Source organism: Castor canadensis, chromosome 2 (assembly GCF_047511655.1).
Source record: "Castor canadensis chromosome 2, mCasCan1.hap1v2, whole genome shotgun sequence".
Lineage (NCBI taxonomy): Eukaryota > Metazoa > Chordata > Mammalia > Rodentia > Castoridae > Castor > Castor canadensis.
The window spans coordinates 68,960,022-68,979,744 of record NC_133387.1 but is presented as its reverse complement, the minus strand read 5'-3'; the positions used below and the strand labels follow the sequence as shown (position 1 = coordinate 68,979,744).

General features: G+C 38.5%; 1 protein-coding gene across 1 annotated transcript in view; it reads left to right on the top strand.

Moving 5' to 3' along the window:
* Window positions 1-17,441, top strand: part of Lamb1 (laminin subunit beta 1) — a 68,996-nt gene extending 51,555 nt beyond the window's left edge. The window contains exons 25-34 of the mRNA XM_020169259.2: window positions 2,106-2,475; window positions 5,788-5,972; window positions 6,877-7,118; window positions 9,784-9,987; window positions 10,655-10,799; window positions 12,525-12,732; window positions 12,910-13,051; window positions 15,304-15,480; window positions 16,785-16,944; window positions 17,142-17,441. Coding sequence (XP_020024848.2) covers window positions 2,106-2,475; window positions 5,788-5,972; window positions 6,877-7,118; window positions 9,784-9,987; window positions 10,655-10,799; window positions 12,525-12,732; window positions 12,910-13,051; window positions 15,304-15,480; window positions 16,785-16,944; window positions 17,142-17,278 — 1,970 coding nt within the window. The 3' untranslated portion in view covers window positions 17,279-17,441. The remainder of the gene's footprint in view (window positions 1-2,105; window positions 2,476-5,787; window positions 5,973-6,876; window positions 7,119-9,783; window positions 9,988-10,654; window positions 10,800-12,524; window positions 12,733-12,909; window positions 13,052-15,303; window positions 15,481-16,784; window positions 16,945-17,141) is intronic.
* The last annotated feature ends 2,282 nt before the right edge of the window (window positions 17,442-19,723 follow it).

The following is a 19,723-nucleotide window of genomic DNA, read 5'->3' as shown; positions in this document are numbered from 1 at the left end:
AAATATTATAAATTTCAACTTTTTGAATAATCTTGTTACTGACAAATACACAAAATAATCCTAAGACTGTCCCCCAACTCCTTTTTTTCTTTTATCCAGTGGAGATGTAATCAGGGAAACTGGACAAGAGACTGCCAGACATTTGCAGGGACACAGAAAGTGATAGTTAAAAATTCACATTTATTTACTTATGACAGTTAAAATTGCTTTTATAAAAGTAAAAACAGGCCTTACAATAGAGTTCTGTGCATGTGTGTGTGTCCTGTGCGTATGGTCCTGGGGAATGAACCTGGAGCTTCCCAACTCCTAGGAAAGGATCCACCACTGAGCTACACGCCCAGCCCTAAAGTAAGAAGTTTAAAATTCATATTTATTGAGTGCTTGCTATAGCCCAGATACTCTTCTAAGCACTTTAGAATTAAGTTATTTTTCCTGAAAGCAATCCTGTAAGGAAGGTATAATTCCCACCCTTTACAGATGTGGAGTCTGTGACTCAGTGTCCTAACTGCCCAGGGCCACATAATTGGGGTTTTATAACCTCAGATACAGCTTATGGTTTTAACCACAGCAGAGTCCTCAGACTTTCTACTCAAAGGTGATAAACAGGTAAATAAGCAACACAAAGCCCGATGTGGCAAGGCCAAGTGAACGGTCCAGGCCACAGACCTCCATGAGAATGGCTGTGTTATGAGCAGCTCCAAGACCATCAGTGCAACTGGTTCTGGAAGATGTTCCATTAAAAGTCCTTCAGAGGCAAATTGAAAAGATTGTATAAAGATGTCAGAAAGAGTATGAGTCTGTTGTGCTTTGCCACAATTGACAGTGTATTTTTAGGAGTTTTATAAATGTCCCTTCTGGGCCCATACATAAGGTTAGGGTCTTATTTAGCAAAGGCTGTTCAAGTGCAACTTACTCTGTGCTGATGCTGAGAATGGAAAATGGGTTTTTTGGGTGGTTCTTTTTTGTTGTTGTTTTTGTTGTACTGCGGTTTGAACTCAAGGCCTTGTGCTCACTAGGTGCACTAGTCACACCTTTTCCCAGAAGAGAGAGAGTGTGTATGCCTTTTATTATTCAAATGCTATAAATACTGTAAAATGTTAAGTGTTGATTGAAAAGCGATTTGGTAACCTGCAATTTGGGACTCTAAGCAGGGTTTAGTCACATAGGCACTGTAATAAGTAATGCCAGCCACAGCGGTTGGCCAGGAATGCTCATTTTTACCTGTACCAGGTATGATTTTGCCCTGTGCCGTTTGTCTCTGCATAAGATGCCAACCATATTGGGCCAATACCAGCTTAGGACTGAATGGCTCCCAAAGTCCCTTGAGTCATGTCTGACATTTTATGAGCCTGTGCTGGTTAGGGTGGTCATCACAGCAGCAGACATCCACAAAGTAGAGTGCACATGGTCGAAAGGCTTTAAATGAGATACTGTGAATTCTTAAGACTTCTTTCAGACTTAATTTTCTTCTCACCAAGTTCATTGCATTCCATTTTACTGAGCACTCACTATTCTCTTTGTGACCACATAGGGTCAGTTATATCAGGCACAGCTCTTTTGTGATGTGTTGTCTATCAAATGGGTCACACCATCACAATGTGAACTGAACTGTCCATACTGACCTGGTCTGAGGCAGAAGAAAGCAGAGATGGGCCAGAGGTCCTGTACCAACTTTGGAGATGTGGAGTGCTGAATCGAATTCCTGGCTTGGCCATCCTTTCCTTCCTCCTGCTGTGACACTTGGGGGCACTCATGTTAGCTCTACCCCACATCTGGTTACTATGCCTGTCCCCTAAGATTGCTGTGAGGTTTAATGGGATGACGCACATAAAGTATTTGCACGATGTCTGGCACGGAGTAGGTGTTCAGAAGAAGGTACCATCAGCTTTACATTACCACCACTCCTCTTGTTAAGACAGGTGGGCAAGGGTTGAGGCCATGTGTGCTGGAGGAAGCTACTGCAGTCTCTCTCAGAGCCATTGGTAAATCGTCATCAGTGGGTGACACCTTCCTAATGTAACAGTTACTAAGGATTCTAAATGCCAAACCTAGTCACTGAGGCTTGGGATGGAATGGATCAGCTAACACTGCTGTTTCCCTTTCAGCCTGTGACTGTGACCCCCGGGGCATTGAGACGCCGCAGTGTGACCAGTCCACGGGCCAGTGTGTCTGTGTGGAGGGTGTTGAGGGCCCTCGCTGTGACAAGTGCACCCGAGGGTACTCAGGGGTCTTTCCTGACTGCACACCCTGCCACCAGTGCTTTGCTCTCTGGGACGTGATCATTGCTGAGCTGACCAACAGGACCCACAAGTTCCTGGAGAGAGCCAAGGCCTTGAAGATCAGCGGGGTGATCGGTCCTTACCGGGAGACCATGGACTCAGTGGAGCAGAAGGTCAATGAGATAAAAGACATCCTGGCCCAGAGCCCAGCAGCAGAGCCGCTGAAAAACATAGGGAATCTTTTTGAGGAAGCAGAGTAAGTAGTTAATGAGCCGAGTAACAACTCACAATGTTTGTTCAACTTTTAAGCAACAAAGATTTCCTGGCATGGTGCTTCTGTTAGGTTTGCTTAGTCTTGTGAGTGAAAACAGACTCTTGGCCATTCCTTTCCCAGCAGTCATGACCAGGGAGCATTTGGGTGAGTGAACATGGGCAGGTTCATCACTGGGGACCAGGATTCTGGAAGCTGCAGAATAGAAAATTTGCATTTCAGGTGTTCTGCTTTGCAAACATCACTCCAAGGCAGGAGGAAGGAAGAAACAATGGATCTGAGACAGAAGATCCATAATTGAATCTCAGTGTGGCCCGTGAACTTGAATGGCACACTTAATTCCCTAGCCTCCATTCTCTCTCCTTTGGAGGGGGCAGATAATAATTGCCTTTGCCCCATAGAGTAACACAAGGATTGACCTCTGAAATGATAATGTAATTGCAAAAATCCCCTAAAATACCCATTATAAATCTAAATCGTTGTTATTGGAAGTATTGCTTTTACTAGGGAAATTTCATCACCACAAATAAGGCTCCTTATTCTCAAGATATTTTGCTTGTAAGTCATTGAGCTACTAGACCAGTGCCTTATTCATCTAATTAAAAATTTCCGGAGCCTGTTATGGTGGCTCATGTCTATAATCCTGTCACTTAGAAGATAGAGATAGAAGGATCATGAGTTCAAGGCCAGCCTAAATTCTTATAGAATTGAAGCAAGATGCCAAATTTCTCCGCAATCATCTTTCTACCCTTCTCTTTTTTTCCTGTCCTCCAATCTTCCACTTCTACCATTGCCAAAAAGGACTCCTCCTCCCATCCCCCCCCCAAAAAAAATAAACAGCACAGTAAGACCCAAGACCAAAGGACAAAACAGGAGTGGTGTGAAGTCTGTTTTCCCTGGTCCTCTGGGTTTATTGTACTCATCATCTAGGCAGGAATAAGAAACTGTTTCACAGCTAAATCTTATCCATTGACAAGGTGATTGGACATCATGGCAGAAGTACCATACATTTTTTTTGTGGGGGGGGACTTTAATCAGTATGTCTAAGAAGCCAGATAGACTGACTGTTATCTTTTTGATTTATGAGAAGCAAGACTCCCAACACGTAACATTATTAGTTGAAGTGCCTTTGTCCTTCCCAAGATCTTGTAGATTTAATGTAACTGGTCCTAGAGGCTCAGGTTTTGTCTTAGAGCCTCAGGTTTTGTGCCCAAGATCATGTGGTTCAACAAGGTGTTATAAGTCCCTGATGAAGTGATCATGCATTTAAAGAAGAATTTGCCTCATTAAGAAACAAAGCCTTCTAGCCAGGCACCAGTGAGTGGCTCATACCTATAATCCTAGCTACTTAAAGGCAGAGATCATGAGGCTCACAGTTTGAAGCCGGCCTGGGCAAGTAGTTTGGGAGACACTATCTTGAAAATATTCAACACAAAAAAGGGCTGGAGTAATGTCTCAAGTGGTAGAGTGCACACACACACACACACACACACACACACACACCTCTTCTTAGATGCAGTGATCACAAATGGCAGTAGGCTGTGTTCTGAGGTTGAACCCCTTTAGGAAAAGGATTCTTGGCCTGAATGTCCAGTACCTCTGACAGAACTGAAAAGTCTGGTGTCCTTGGAGGGCCTGCCAGGAGATAATGCACTCCTGAGACAGCTCTATTCATCCTCATTATTCATAAGGCAGGTTATAATCATTTTAGGAAAACTAACTTCAATTTTTTTTTTTTAACATAATATCCAAGGATGCAGGTTTTAGGATCTTTCTTAAAAATATACGATGCTGTGGGACTGGGGGTATAGCTTAGTGGTACAGTGCTTACCTACCCCTGAGTTTGAGCCCCAACACCACAAAAAAGCCAAATAAATAAATAATTAAAATGTTAGGTTTGATTTTTTTAATTGTAGTATTTTTTGAGATGTGAGAAGAAATGAAAGCTTTTTGTGAATCAACAGTTTAATAAAAGCAAAATACTGAAAAAAGAAGCTATAGAAAAGCTTGGAAAAGTCATTGAGTTCATAAAATAATTAAATCTTCCAAACTGGATGATTTCATTAAGTGCTTGTTCTTTGGGCTGAGTCATTCATGGTATTATCTCAGACTGAAATAACATTTTTAAGGCCCCCAAGTGTTTAGCATCTTTACATTTTCTGTTTTTTATTTTGTTAGTGTTTTCCTTTTAAGACAGTCTCATTGTGTTGCCTAGGCTGGCCCCAGATTCTTGAGTTCAAGTGATCCTCCTGCCTCACCTCCTGAGTAGCTGGGACAGCAAAGCATGCCACCATGCCTAGGTCATTTTCCCAATTTTTTGTTTTGTTTTGTTAACAGATTTTTATTTTTTGTATTTGGTGGTACCAGAGTTTGAACTCAGGGCCTTACAGACACACGCACGCACCTCTTGCCATTTTTCCAGATTTTTATACTGACTATCATACCGAATTATATTCAATTAGGTAAACTAGTAATTCCCAGAGGTAAGGTCTTCTCCAGTGTTACTTTCTTTGTGATGTCCATGCACACAGACACCATACACTATATACACATAGTAACAGACAAAGATACTTACAGTACAGCTTTGGAGATAAGAAGATACAGATCAAAGTGAGGTTGGGTTTGGATTCCAAAGGAAATATTGTGAAAGCTACATTCATTCTCGGTAGATGATCATCCCTTTTCTTAAGGAAAATGAAAGGAAGGTGGCTCCTTTGATGAAACCTTGCAGGGAATGTAGGAAAAGCTGGTTTGGGTAGCTCCCATTGGCTTCATGGGGGCACTGCAGGGTTTCCTCTCTACATGTTTCATCTTGAACAAGATTCTGAAATTCAGAGAAGAACATTTTTGGTGGATGGCTGGAAGGCATAATTCTGCACTGGCAGTATTTGTGTCTTTTGAGTCTTGCAGCTCCTTACATATGGAGCTGGAACCCTGCCATGGCCGCCCAACATAGCACAGCTGAGTGTTCATCTGTGTTTTTCTTCAAAGTCTTTGAAGAAAGAAGTTGTTCAATAGAATCTCTTTTGAGTATAAAATCAATTCTTTGAGACTGAATTGTTACAAATTACTGAACTAGTTTAAAATCACAGAAAATAATGGGGAATTAGTAGAAAATGTAAAAATGAGGAGCCAGGTATGGTAGTACATGCCTAACACTAGGGAGATGGAAGTAGGAGGATTGTAAATTCAAGGCCAGCCTGGGCTACAAAATGAGATCCTGTCTCAAAAAAAAAATGTAATAATGAAACTTTACAATTGTCATTTACGTAAGTAAGCTTACTTTTCTTTTTACAGGAAACTAACCAAAGATGTTACAGAAAAGATGACTCAAGTAGAAGTGAAATTATCTGACACAGCTTCACAAAGCAATAACACAGCTAAAGAACTGGATTCACTACAGGTAGAGGCAGAAAACCTTGACAACACTGTCAAAGAACTTTCTGAACAACTGGAATTTATCAAAAACTCAGATATTCGAGGTGAGCATTTCTTATGGAAGAACTCAATTCTGCACAGTACATTTTACCATCTGTCTGTCCTTTTGTGATTCTTTCAGAAAAAATGTTTTCTGATAGTTTTAAAACTTGTTTATTGAATCTCTGGCACAAATGAGACTTAAAGTTCCTGTTTTACCAATACAGGACTTGGAGCACCAGGCAACCAAGACATAGCAAAGGCACCACAGGGCAAGTGGTAATAGTTATGTCAGAATGGGATCCATTCCAGTTAGTGGTTTGACTACCTGGCCTTTTCTTGAAAAGAAGCTCTTTTGAATGATTAAAATGTTAAACTGGTAATTCTGCAAATCCTTTCACATTCAAGAAATATGAGAACTGGAGAAGCTGGCCAGGAAATCCTTCATATATTGATATAATAGGCCGTACAGAACCCTCTCCTGAAGGCAAAAGTAGAAATATGTTAGATCATACTAGTTACTCTGTTTCATGCATGATTGGGTTGTTGTTGCTGTTCTGTTTTACTAGGTCCCTAAAGCCAAAGCATGTTACATTGATTTTATATACAAACTAGCCATCAGTTATTAGTTGAATTAGAAAAGGGAAAAATCATCTGGACGTGAAATCTGCAGGCTTCCTGACACCAGCTATTTAGAAAGAACTAGATGTTTGCCTGTGTGTAGAAACATGTGCACGATTGACCTACCTTCTCATTTTTCACCCCAGTGCCTCCAGAGCTCAAGCAGGTGCTAATGGGACAAAATTAATTTGCTGGTCACAAGAGGAAAGCTCTATTTCATTACTTTTATTTTTCTTGAATTCTAAAATTTTCATTCTAAAACTTTCAGTAAATTCAGGGCCAGAAGACACTGCTTAGTGAGGACACTGGGTACAAGATTAACTGTGCAATTTTCATTTCCTGCCCTAGGTGCCTTGGATAGTATTACCAAGTACTTCCAGATGTCTCTTGAGGCAGAGGAGAGGGTGAATGCATCCACCACTGACCCCAACAGCACTGTGGAGCAGTCAGCTCTCACACGAGACAGAGTAGAAGACTTGGTGTTGGAGCGAGAGTCCCAGTTCAGGGAAAAGCAAGAGGAACAAGCCCGCCTTCTTGATGAACTCGCAGGCAAACTACAAAGTCTCGATCTTTCAGCTGCTGCTGAGATGGTAAGGATTGGGGTTTGGCCTTATTTCTGTGATCCTCTAGAAGGAAAAACCCCTACTTTGTCTGTAATTTGTCTGTAATTTGCAGTGTGCAAATGAATGCAGGAATAACCCCAGGGCTCAGATCTCTGGGCCACAGTGTGGATACCTCGGACCAAGCGAGAACAACATAGTGTGAGCTTCCCAGCATGCTTCCTCTTCCAGCTGGTTCTCTGTGGTACAACCAAAGAATCGTGACTATGTTCTCACACTGTTGTGTTGACCGAATGACTTTTTACTGAAACTTTATCCTTTTTATGTGGACCTTCTTACCTTGTTCTATCTGAAGTGTGAAATCCATCTCAATGGAGGAATTTAGAATCATTCTGGAAGAGACTTTCCAAAAGAAAAAAATCAGAGCAAAAGAATTCTTTCCATGGGTGTTAGCTAAAATATTTCTTTGTTCCAGTAATTTTACCTGGTGAAGATTAAGCCTGAACTGGCCTAGAAAGTAGATTAAATTCTTAGAAGCTTTTAAAACGTAACTCTGGAGCCAAATGAAATGTTAGTGTGTTTAATGAAAATCAGGCAGAAGGCCAAAAGAAAGCCAAATCCCTGTTTCTTCCCGTTTCCTCACTGTTTTCCATAAAAGGACACCTGAGAGAATTTGGAAGGTGGGTTTTTTTTTTTTTAAATAAGGCTTGCATTTTCTCAGCCTATAGACAGAGGAAGAGTAAGAGGAAGGGTGTATTAGAGACTGAAGGGTTTAGGCTTCATTACCACTTTGTCTTAGCAATACCCTTCCTCCCCAACTGTTTACTTTGTCTAAAATAGACAAAAACATGCTGTCTGCACTATATTGTGGCCAATTTTATTGATGCCTACAAGGTTTTATATTATCTTGGGAAGTTTTACAGCATCTGGTGGAAGTAAGGAACATCTCCAACATTTATTAAGTGAAAAAGGAAAAATGAAGGCCTAGAGCAATGCATAAATTGCACCTAACATTAGGTAAAGTTGTTATTCATAGACGTGAAATGCTAATTCTTTTAGTCTTATTTCCTTTCAGGACTGAGTCCTTCCTTACAAATTCTAACAAAAAAAAAAAATCACTCATCACAAAATCTCTATAAACTGCAATGACGAACACTAAGCTTTGTAACAGAAGGCAACCTGGGAGTGGGTGGTGAGTAAGTTCCTGTGACCTTGCAAATGAGTGCCTCCAGCTTGCAGGGTGGGAGCTTTGCAGGCTTTTCTACCCAGTAAGAGCCCCAGCATTTATCAGTCTCTCCAGTTCTCTTGCTGTTTTTGTCTTTGTTAATTATCCTGTGACAACTCTCTATGGGCTCTGTACTGTCATTTTCTTGTAAAGAGATAGATTTTTGTCCCTATGTGTCTTTTAAGTATTTCCAGTTCTTTTGTAGACATGCATCTAGAGCCAGGCTGGTTTTCTCATTCCTGCACCTGTCTGTGGAAGAAAAAAAAGGATCTAGTGTGTTGTCAGACTGCTTTTAGAAAGCATCCCTGAGCTGGGTGCCAGTGGCTCATGCCTGTAATCCTAGCTGCAGAGGCAGAAATCAGGAGGATTGCAGTTCGGAGCCAGCCCAGCCAAACAGTTCCACGAGACCTTATCTTAAAAAACTCTTCACAAAAATAGCACTGGTGGAGTGGCTCAAGCCATGAATTCAGGCCCCAATACCTCAAAAAAGAAAAAAAGAGACAGCACCCATGAGGTTTTAGGTTCTCTTCTTGATTGGGACTCATGTTCTGTAGCACACAGAATGACTTTTTCTGAAGCTTTTTATGTACTGTAAACCAGAAATATGAAAGACTGCTATTTTAGTTATTAGAGATATGTATTATATTAAAATTACTGGTACAAAGAGTTGACTGTACCCACTGAAAAATACTTTATTTCTTAAAAACAATACTTTGCTCTTTTGGTAGCTGCTTTTCATTGCAGTAAATCTTGCTTTTCATTTCCCATAAAAGCACAAAGTACAATTTTCTTCCTGCTCAGCCTTTTCCATCATGTAGCACTCTTGTAATTCACTTACTTGCATTTATTTATGAGTGATCTTTGAGAAGTTTCTGGTAGATGAGAAAGGAGGACTGGGTGAGTCAGTGGTAGAAATTTGGAAAAGCTACATCTACTTTTATTCAGTTTTTTTCCATTCACATCTATAATGTTCTCCCACTTCCCTTGCTCAAATTCTACCAGCCAGCAAAACCTTTCCTATCTCCAGGTACTGAAATCTTACCTTCCTTCCTACTTACTACATCCAAACTACTCTTGGCTATTATGTGGAATAATTTCTAACTAAGTGTTAAATCTACCAAAAAGCCAGATAATGGGCTTTCTCAGTCACTATATTCACCAGAGCAGTTAACATGGTGCTCAGTATCTTTTTTTTAAAAATCCATTTCATTAGGAAAAAAAGGAAGCATTCTTTGGTGGTCACCTTAGCAGAATCCAACTTGATAAAGTGGATAATGTTCATACATTCTAATACATTTGGCCTACTCTTGGGCTCCTCGTTCCTCTCCCTCCTGTCTCCTGCACACTGTGTTTCTAAGCACCCTTGCTGAGGACCACCTGCACATTCTCTGGGGCCACCCAGGCCCTTCACAGCTGTTCTGCAGCAGATTCCCTCTATGAACCCTGTGCCTGACCCTTGGCTCCTTGCAGACCTGTGGAACGCCTCCAGGGGCTGACTGTTCCGAGACTGACTGTGGTGGCCCCAACTGCAGAACTGATGATGGACAGAAGAAGTGTGGGGGGCCTGGCTGTGGTGGTCTGGTCACTGTGGCCCACAATGCCTGGCAGAAAGCCATGGACTTTGACCGAGATGTGCTGGGCGCCCTAGCTGAAGTGGAGCAGCTCTCTAAGATGGTAATTCTGTGGATGCCTCAGTGTTTGTTATTTATTGCTTTCAGTTGTAGATTTAGAGGATCTGAAAGGCAGAAACCAATTCTAAATGCTGACTAAAATTAAAACAATATTTCAATATTAAGTATGAAAGTTCACGTTTTTGTGAGGTCAAGGAAAGAGATGGAAAGGTTTTATTTATAAAGTATTTGCTTCTTACAGGAATAACACATGCTTTAGGAACAAGAAGTTCAAACTTAGGTTGATAATTTGAGATAGCCAGTGTTACTTTATTAGGGTGATGAATACATCCAGTTCTGCTACAAAAATTGGGCATTTATTCTTTTAAATAAAGTGAAACACCTTCCTAACTGAAGTATTTATGTTGGTACCCAAGAAAAAGATCAGGGACATTTTATAGAACACCAAGTACTTTAGAGCAATTAAAAACAATTTGAAAAATTTCAAATACTAGCACTGTCTATACAGGAATACTGTATAAGAATTTGTGTACAGAACATTTTCTGCTACATAGGAACACAATACTTGCTTAAATGGGAGAAATCTGTTTCCAAGAGACATGCTTCCAAATGTTTAGTTTTTCATCATTATTTTTTGGACCATTTCTAACATTCTGGTCTGCCTAGAAAGAGTGAAATTGTTTTACAGGTAATTTATTCTTTGTACTTAGGTCTCTGAAGCAAAACTGAGGGCAGATGAGGCAAAACAGAATGCTCAGGACGTTCTGTTGAAAACAAATGCTACCAAAGAAAAAGTGGACAAGAGCAATGAGGACCTGAGAAACCTGATCAAGCAAATCAGAGACTTTTTGACCCGTAAGGAATTTTTTCATTTTACTTTCACTATTAGACATTTATTCCTGTAGATTTTGTTTGGGAGGCCATAATCTGAATCTACAGCTTAGATAAAATCAACTTTTAAAAGGATACTGCCAAAAATGTTATTTTATAGCTAAGGAAGTTCCAAGTGAGGCAAATATCCATGTTAAGAAATATCTCCATGTGTGTATATATATAAATAACCTCCAGTGTGATGCAGGTACAGGCATTTGATTTTGGATTCCCAAATCAAGAAATCAAAAGCATTCACTTTGAGAACTAAATTTAGAACTTATGTCAGACATAACACTGAATATCATTAGAATTTAAAGAAGTGGAGTCTGTTATTCTGTCACTGACCCCAAAGCTTGACAATTCTATTAGTTATAGAATATTGTACCTATAGAGGAACAGGTTTGCACCTTAAGGTTCTTGTAGAGAAAAAGAAAAATCTCTAGAATCCTGAGTGTTACTATCATAGCTCAATCATCATCAGAAAAGATGGTGTGGGCTCAGGCTACAGAAAACTTAACTAAATCGGAATCAAGCAAAAAAAGATGTTTATTATCTCACATAAATCCAAAAGTACAATAGCCTCATGGGTCTAAGATGCACTTACTTTTATTCTTTCTGCTCTGCCATTTTGAGCATATCGGCTTTGTTCTCAAGATAGCCCCTCATAGTTACAAAGTTGCAAACTTCACAAAAAGACACAATGCCTAATCAAAGAAGAGACCATTCCATACCTTTGTTGTATCTTTTTAGAAGGGAGGAAACCTTCCTCAGCTGCCTTTAGGAAGTCATTCCCATAAATCTCAGACCAGAAAGAAGCCTCATGCACTTGATAATGGAATGTGATTACAATAATTGACAGACTAGTAAGGATTTAATGTTGATTCAATCATTTTACCTGACCTTAGAGGTAGGTCCCTGAAAAAAAAAAAAATCAACATTCTGTTAGGAAGGGAAAAGGGAGAATGGCTAAAAATAACATTATTTGTCAAGGATATCTTTGGGAATGTCCTGTGGAAGCCATCATTCGAACATGTACTTTCTCTTTAAATCCTTTGGGGTTCATATTTATATTCTTTGACAATCTAAAAAGGAAAATACAACTTAAAAATGAACGATCTAACATTTGAAGTTTAACCTCATTTTTTAAATCACCTTTCATATTTGACATTTGAAACGACTTCATTGATAATATGCTATTCTGCTTCTTTAACTGGATTCTCTTTCTGTAACTTCCTAAATTTAGGTAATTTATAAGGAACCTAAACACTTTATATCTATATTTACAAATTTTCTTTCAACCTCAAAAGTTTTCAAGACCTTAGGTCCCAGCTTTAAATGCTGGCCTCTATGGTTTTTCACAAACTGAACCACACTCTCTGCTAGACTTTTACATTACATGCTCCACCCATGCTGTCTCCCCATCAGAAGTAGCCTTTCAAACCATTTTCCTTCAAAACCTGATCAGTTCCTCATCCTCTGTGAAGTCTTCCCTCACTACCCACAGCCTACAGCAAATTCTAGTGGTACTCACGGTCTGTAGTTACTTTTTTTCCTACATGTAAATCTCATCTCAACCCTGTTAGATTATAAACTTACACAGGAAATGCTCATCTGTTGGTGCAACCCTGAGGTGTTACTTACATAGGGGATAACCAGACGTGGTTGAATGAACTGAGCCATCCGTGATTTCTCACCTTTGCTTTTCAGAGGATGGTGCTGATTTGGACAGCATTGAAGCAGTTGCTAATGAAGTATTGAAAATGGAAATGCCTAGCACCCCACAGCAGTTACAGAATTTGACAGAAGACATCCGTGAACGAGTAGAAAGCCTTTCTCAAGTAGAGGTTATTTTACAGCAGAGTGCTGCTGACATTGCCAGAGCTGAGATGTTGTTAGAAGAAGCTAAAAAAGCCAGGTATCTGAAGACACAATGACATGTGGAGGCTTATTTGGTAGAATGAAAAAGGATTTCTTTAACCAATGAAATTTCTAAGAATGACCTGTGTGAGCCTCTCTGGTGATACCAGGAAGGCAGTTCTTTAAAAGAAAGACTTTTTCGTGTTAACAAATATTGTTTTATTCTTCTCCTCAGCAAAAGTGCAACAGATGTGAAAGTCACTGCAGACATGGTAAAAGAAGCTCTAGAAGAAGCAGAAAAGGCCCAGATTGCAGCAGAGAAGGCAATTAAACAAGCTGATGAAGATATCCAAGGAACCCAGAACCTGCTAACTTCGGTGAGATATTACAGTCAGGTTATATGTGGGAGAAAACATCCATGTATACTCTTTATCAGAAAAGCAAGTACATTTGGTAATTATCCATGAACAAGAATTCTTACAACTCAACAGTAAAAACACTTCCATTAATTTAAATAAATCTGAACTTTACCTTAGTACAATGCTAAAACTGAGTGGATATGTTTCCAAGGAGAAAAAAAAAAAGGACTCTGAAGACACCAAAATCCTAAGAAAGATAAACTGTACCTTCGGGAAATAGCATTAGACTGTGTTTAATAAACAATCTAAAATGACGGTGTTATTATATGCTGAACTATATATTCAGAACGTACAGTATTTTTAGAAAACTGTCCTACTATTATAAGGTAACCTAAAGCAGCCCATGTGATTAAGACCAATGTCACAACATGTTGGTGGTAATCATTCATAAAAACTACTATAGTTTTGACCACAGGGAAGCAACAAAGATCGATGTTGCCCATTCCCAATGCTCAATTCTAGAGGAACTTAACAGAGATCTTATAAACCACTCTGCTCTATTCAGAATGTATGCAAAAAACTTTTTTTTTTTAAATGAGCAAAAAGAAATTTTTCCCCCCCAAAGAATTTCATGGTTCATTCTTTTAAAAAAAAAACCTCTTAACCTCTTAAAGTAATGAAAACAAAATTCCATAATATTTTTCCCTTCCAACTTTAGGAAAGTTTGTTTCTTAAATGGGTGATTCCTTCAGTTCTTGCACTCACTCTTGGAAACCTGGGAGATGGTTTTCGACATGCTTTTCCTGCCATTATTTGATATAAACCTATATTCCTTTGTTCTGTTATTGCTCTCAGGGAGATGAAGCCTGCCAGGTCCTCAGCCATTGTTCCTTCTTAAATTCTGGAAATACAAAAGTCCCCTTCTTCAGGATAATTGTCCAGAAAAGTATTTAGAAAAATTCCATTTTCCCACCAGACTATATTTTAACTCTCAAAGTATTCTGATTTTTCTTCCTATGGCTAGATTGTTCATATTTCTTAGTTGTGCAATTAACATTTTACTGAACTTTATTTCAGTGTATATAAAAATTACTGTTTTGGAAAGCAAATTAGAGAATACTAAATTATAGGTGAAATACTTGGTGTGATGATGCAAGATAATATGGTAGCTGGTTTTCAGAGGCTCTGGGTACATTGGAAGTGTTTTAGGTCAAAGAAACAGAAAACCTCTAATTAAACCATATGTGAAAGCTTGTCAGAAACTCATCAATGCTAAGTTAATTAATGGGAGAACTTTATGAGATTGAGAATTTTTTGGTCTAAAATATTTATGGATTCTAGCATGTGTCTATACTGACATTAGTTTCAGTACAATAAAGTAGAGTTAATTCTGTGGAACATATCATTTTTTCTCCTTTTCTTTTTTTGAGGCAAGCTGACCTCCAACTCAATTTGTAGCCTGGGCTAGCCTGGGACTCGTGATCTTCCTGCCTTAGCTTCCCCAGTGCTGGGATTATAGATATGTGCTACCATGCCTGGCTAAGATCACTTTTAATCTTGTACCCAGTGAAACTGGTTATTATGTCATGACCAGACAGCTTATTTTGCATAGCTTTTTAGAAACAATGTTTATTGATTGTCCTTTAAAGAGATCAAATATGCACGCTTTCCAGTTGCCTAGATATCTGCTCCCTAAAAAACTCTCAATATTTACAGCTTCCAGCTCTAACTTTCTCAGACCACATGTCACCTCATAATCCTACAGCAGCTTTTAAGAATTTCAGAAAATTCCTAGTTTCCGTGTCTTCAGTAATTAGCTGAAACCTCTACCACTAGAGTTAAACAGCCAGAGTTGATAGGAAAGTCTAAAAAGATGACTATGTGGAAATTGCTCTTCTCACAGCTGCTGATTTGTGAATGTTCTTTGGCCAAAGTTTGCAGGTGTTCCTAAAATGTTTTCTCAACATATCAGGCTGCCTAGGTTGGAGGAAGAGGGTTCTCAATGTTAAGTAAGAAAAACATTTTATTTCAATCTCAGCTTAGATTATCAGAGGTACCAAAAGAATAAATGAATGAATGTATGACTATAATGTTATATAGCAAGAATTAAAGTTGGGCACTTCATGTAAGTTTTGTTGAAATTAACTTTCAATTATTTCCTTTGGTCTAGAACAAAATGGCAAAGCAGCCTTTCCAATATTCCACTAAACCTGTAGTCATAGTACTTCCTACAATTTCTTAAACTGATGGCTTGCTGGATGATCTTTTAGATTGAATCTGAAACAGCAGCTTCTGAGGAAACCCTGTTCAATGCTTCCCAGCGCATCAGCGAGCTAGAGAGAAACGTGGAGGAACTTAAGCGGAAGGCTGCTCAGAACTCTGGGGAGGCAGAATACATTGAAAAAGTCGCATATACTGTAAAGCAAGGTGCAGAAGATGCCAGGAAGGTAAGTCAATTTTTGTAACCTCACAGCTAAGGTGGTAAAGGTGCAGCCACTTTCCTCCTTACCTTCCTTGGAAGTACTAAGGAACAAGGACCTAACATTTACCAGGAACACCTCAAATGACCTATTTTAAAATAGCACTCTAGAGATGCAGATGGGAAAGAATGGGAGCGGTTATGGAAGTGTCCAACAAGCATGAGTTAAGTCCTCAAATCCAAACTTGGGTAAAGGTTTAGGAGAATGGAATTATTTCTTAAAATAAGCATGCCAAACTTGTATTTATGTACTATATTTCAGTTAAGACTTTTATGACATATAATTACCTAGTCATTTGAGAATAGAAAAAGCTTATAGTTCCTTACAGAGAATAGCTAATAGGAAATCAAGTCTTAACCCCCTTTCAGTCTCACTAACTACCCCGTGCTTCTTATTGGAAGGCAAGGCACTATATTTAGCAGAGAAAACTCTCACACTTAACTATAAGCCAGGTAATGCTTTAAAAAGATACCTTTTTAAACTTTGGGGAAGGTGTTAAAGACTGTTAAATAACTTAATTTCTAACTCCCTCCTATTTAAAATTTTTCCTAAAAGTTACTATAGATTTTAGACATTAAAGTACTTTCCCTAAGCCACTGGGTTGGGAAAAGAACACAATGAGAAAAGCACTCCCATCATATCAGACCTGCCTTTTCTACTGTAGCTTCCCAAAGCTCTGAGGGCATAAATCTCCCTAGCAGTCCGCTTGAGATCATCTTAAAAATGACCTTTTATCACAATAAAGAGGAGTAAGATCTCTTAAAATGAATTTCCATAATGACTGTTTGGACAGTGTTCTAAAAGGAATTCATTTGCACCTATCTTTCCAAACCCAGGCAATTCTCTCCTCACCTACTTTTGCATATGCTACAATCTCAACCTGAATTCCCAAATCTTTTGTTATAGCTGCCTTTTCTCTTTGGTTTCTGATGTCAGGTCTTTGACAACCCTAAATGAGTGAAGATCCAGATGGTCCTCCATTTCCTGAAAATGAGCTTTCTTTGATGTCTAATCTACTTTATGTAGCTCTCCGTACAGTAATTTTTCCATAGAGAAGTGCTTATCCTTAAGGACTTGCTGCAAACTCCAAAATTTCTTTGAAGTGCTCTTAAAAATATGACACCTAATACCCTTGGTGTCCTTTAATCCAGAATGCCTGTCCTAAAGTTCATATTATCATGACTGGAGCTTATATGAATATACTATGGCTTCTAGATGAAATTACTGACGTTAACATTATCACTTCTTTGTGTCTAAACATCGAACTGCAGACTCTGGATGGTGAACTTGATGAAAAGTATAAGAAAGTAGAAAGTTTAATTGCCAAAAAAACTGAAGAGTCAGCTGATGCCAGAAGGAAAGCTGAACTGCTACAAAATGAAGCAAAAACACTTTTGGCTCAGGCAAACAGCAAGCTGCAACTGCTGAAAGGTAGGTCTCTTCACTTGGGATCATGGTTTTATAAATTTAAACTAAGCATCCAGAGGTGGTTTTTCTTTAAAAAATGAAAATCTCCTTTTGTCTTAAGTTTTAAATAGAGCCTCAGAAAGACTGGACTGACTGGACTAAGTTTTCAGATAATCATAGCATAAATTGTTCAAACTTAACTTTTGTTTTATCTTCCACAGATTTAGAAAGAAAATATGAGGACAATCAAAAATATTTAGAAGATAAAGCTCAAGAATTAGTGAGACTGGAAGGAGAGGTCCGTTCACTCCTGAAGGATATAAGCCAGAAAGTTGCTGTTTACAGCACCTGCTTGTAACAAAGGAGAAAGGGCCATAAAGATGGCTGAGGTGACCAAAGTAAAACAGCTACATTTTAAAAACTGATCTAATGATCTTCAAATTAAAACTAATTATCTATTTAATGTTTTTAACCACCAAATTTTGTATGGAGTTAAATAAAGTACAGTGCTTTTGTATAAATACATTTGGTAAAATTCTTAAATTCATTGGCATTTTCACTGTTAAGATGGATTTATAAAGAAGTTTACTGCTGCTGAGAAGACAACAATTTCTATTATGCCTATAAATAAGCTGATACTCCTCTATTTCCCTAGGCTGACATGTTCCAAAAATCTATTCCCTTTAAAAAAAGTATCTGCAAGGCGCTGGTGGCTCATGCCTGTAATCCTACCTGAGACAAGGGAAGATCATGGTTTGAGGCCAGCCTGAGAAAAATCAAATAGTTCACAAGAGTCCATCTCCAAAACAACCACAGCAAAATGCACTGGAAGTATGGCTAAAGTGTTAGAGCACCTGCATATCAAGTGTGAAGCCCTGAGTTCAAACCATAGTCTCACCAAAAAATATTTTAAAAATTCACCTCCCAGTGGGAGTTGCAGGGTCAAAATTAAGGAGTAAAGATAACAGCCTAAACCATTTCAGTTGTTGCTTGGTTGCACCAATCCCCCAAATTGTAAAGACTCTTTGCTCTAGAAATGTGAACAAAAAGTGAGTTGTGGCTTGTAAATTTTCCTACCTAGAATAGGACCAGTATTGCTGATAGGTAGGTTTCAGTTAAATCAGGCCAGAATGCGTGGAAACCACTACTGAACTGATCTTAATTCCTCAGCTTTTGTATTAAACTTCACCTATCTTCACAACTAACCTCCTATGCCACAATCTGTAGGTGAAGCCAAAAACAATCATACAACAATCCCTTAGTCCAGAGCATAAAGAAAATCCCCAGAATGTAATTGTCAACTATAGAGCTGAACTAGCTAAACAACAGCCCGGTCCCTGTTTTCTCACACATCTTTGACCAAGACTCTTGGGTGGAGTTAAGTAAAGATATGTAAGCCAGCTATAATTTAGGCAACTTCCCTCTGGTCCAAGGCCATTTGTCACTTTTAGTTAGGTAAAAATCCTAATAACTAGCAAAATGGTGATATAAACTAGAACATCTTTTTTTTTTTTAAATGAGAACTTTCATTCAAATTTTATTAAAATTATTTCTATGTAGAACATCTTTTTTTATTTAAAAAATAGTAGACACTCTCTCTACTCCCCATGCCTTTTCAGCTAAAACAACAAAAGATCTCATTTTTCCAAATACTAATCAGCTCAGTGAGCTGGGACATTTGCCTTAAAAATCCTCAAAATATTGAGAGCTTAGTAGAGAAAGAAAACATTTAATACTTTTTTATGCCTATGACTTTATTCCGCACCCAGATACACTTGCATTCTCATGCTGAATGAGAAGCTTTGGGCTGGATTTAACTATTATTTTGTGTATCCTGATAGCTAGGATTTCATATTAAATTGTTTCACTACTCCCAAAGTAAAAGCTTCCCTGAGAGTAGAAGGCATGCTAACTAGCTCTTAGCATGAATTTTGAAAGACAGAATTTACTTCCACTAAAGGCAAAGTATCCCATATCGGACCAACCCTCCTCCTGTTAACAACTGCAAACTTAATATTTAACAAAATGTAACGGCACTGGAGAGCAAGCACAGCAGCCAGTGGTGGAGGAGCTAACTCTGCAGAAGTGAACAGTGCTGGGAAAATGTATTGTTTTTAACAAGTTTTCACTTGAAATGATAATAAAACACTATTTTGCTGGTTAAAGAATCAGAGTTTGAGGCAACAACATAGTTGGAAGATGTAGGAAAAAAAATTTCAGGAAGTCTACCCAATCTTGGGGAGACTTCAGATAGCATAAATAAAGAACAAACGAAGAAATTTCAGCTGCTACCCCCACCCAGTCAAGCCAACTTAACTGCCTGATCTTAAATAAACTCAGTATTTTTCAGCAGTATGTAAAAGAATATAGACGATGACTCAAACCCTAAGAATACTGGACATAGAAAGGAAAATATGACCCACACACAATGCAATTAAAACCTGAAGACTAGTAAACCTTTTCCTTTCAGCTATGATCAACTGATAGTATCTGATGCCACACAGATTACGTTCTCCAAACTTTATGACTATAACCTTTAAACTACAATCAAGTGAATAGCTAGTTTATACATTTCTAATATTTTAAATTTTTATTTACTTTCCTTTTTAGAAAGCTATGCTATTTATATACACTTTGGAACTACTTAATCTGAAATGCTCAAACTTACTTCCAGTATGCAAATATCTATTTAGCATATTTGGCCTTTAAGAGACTTAAATAACCACTTTAGTTATCAATAAATGCAAATTTTTATAATGCTCTTTAAAGAAAGCAGCATGTGGGTTGCCTTGGCTAAGTAAAC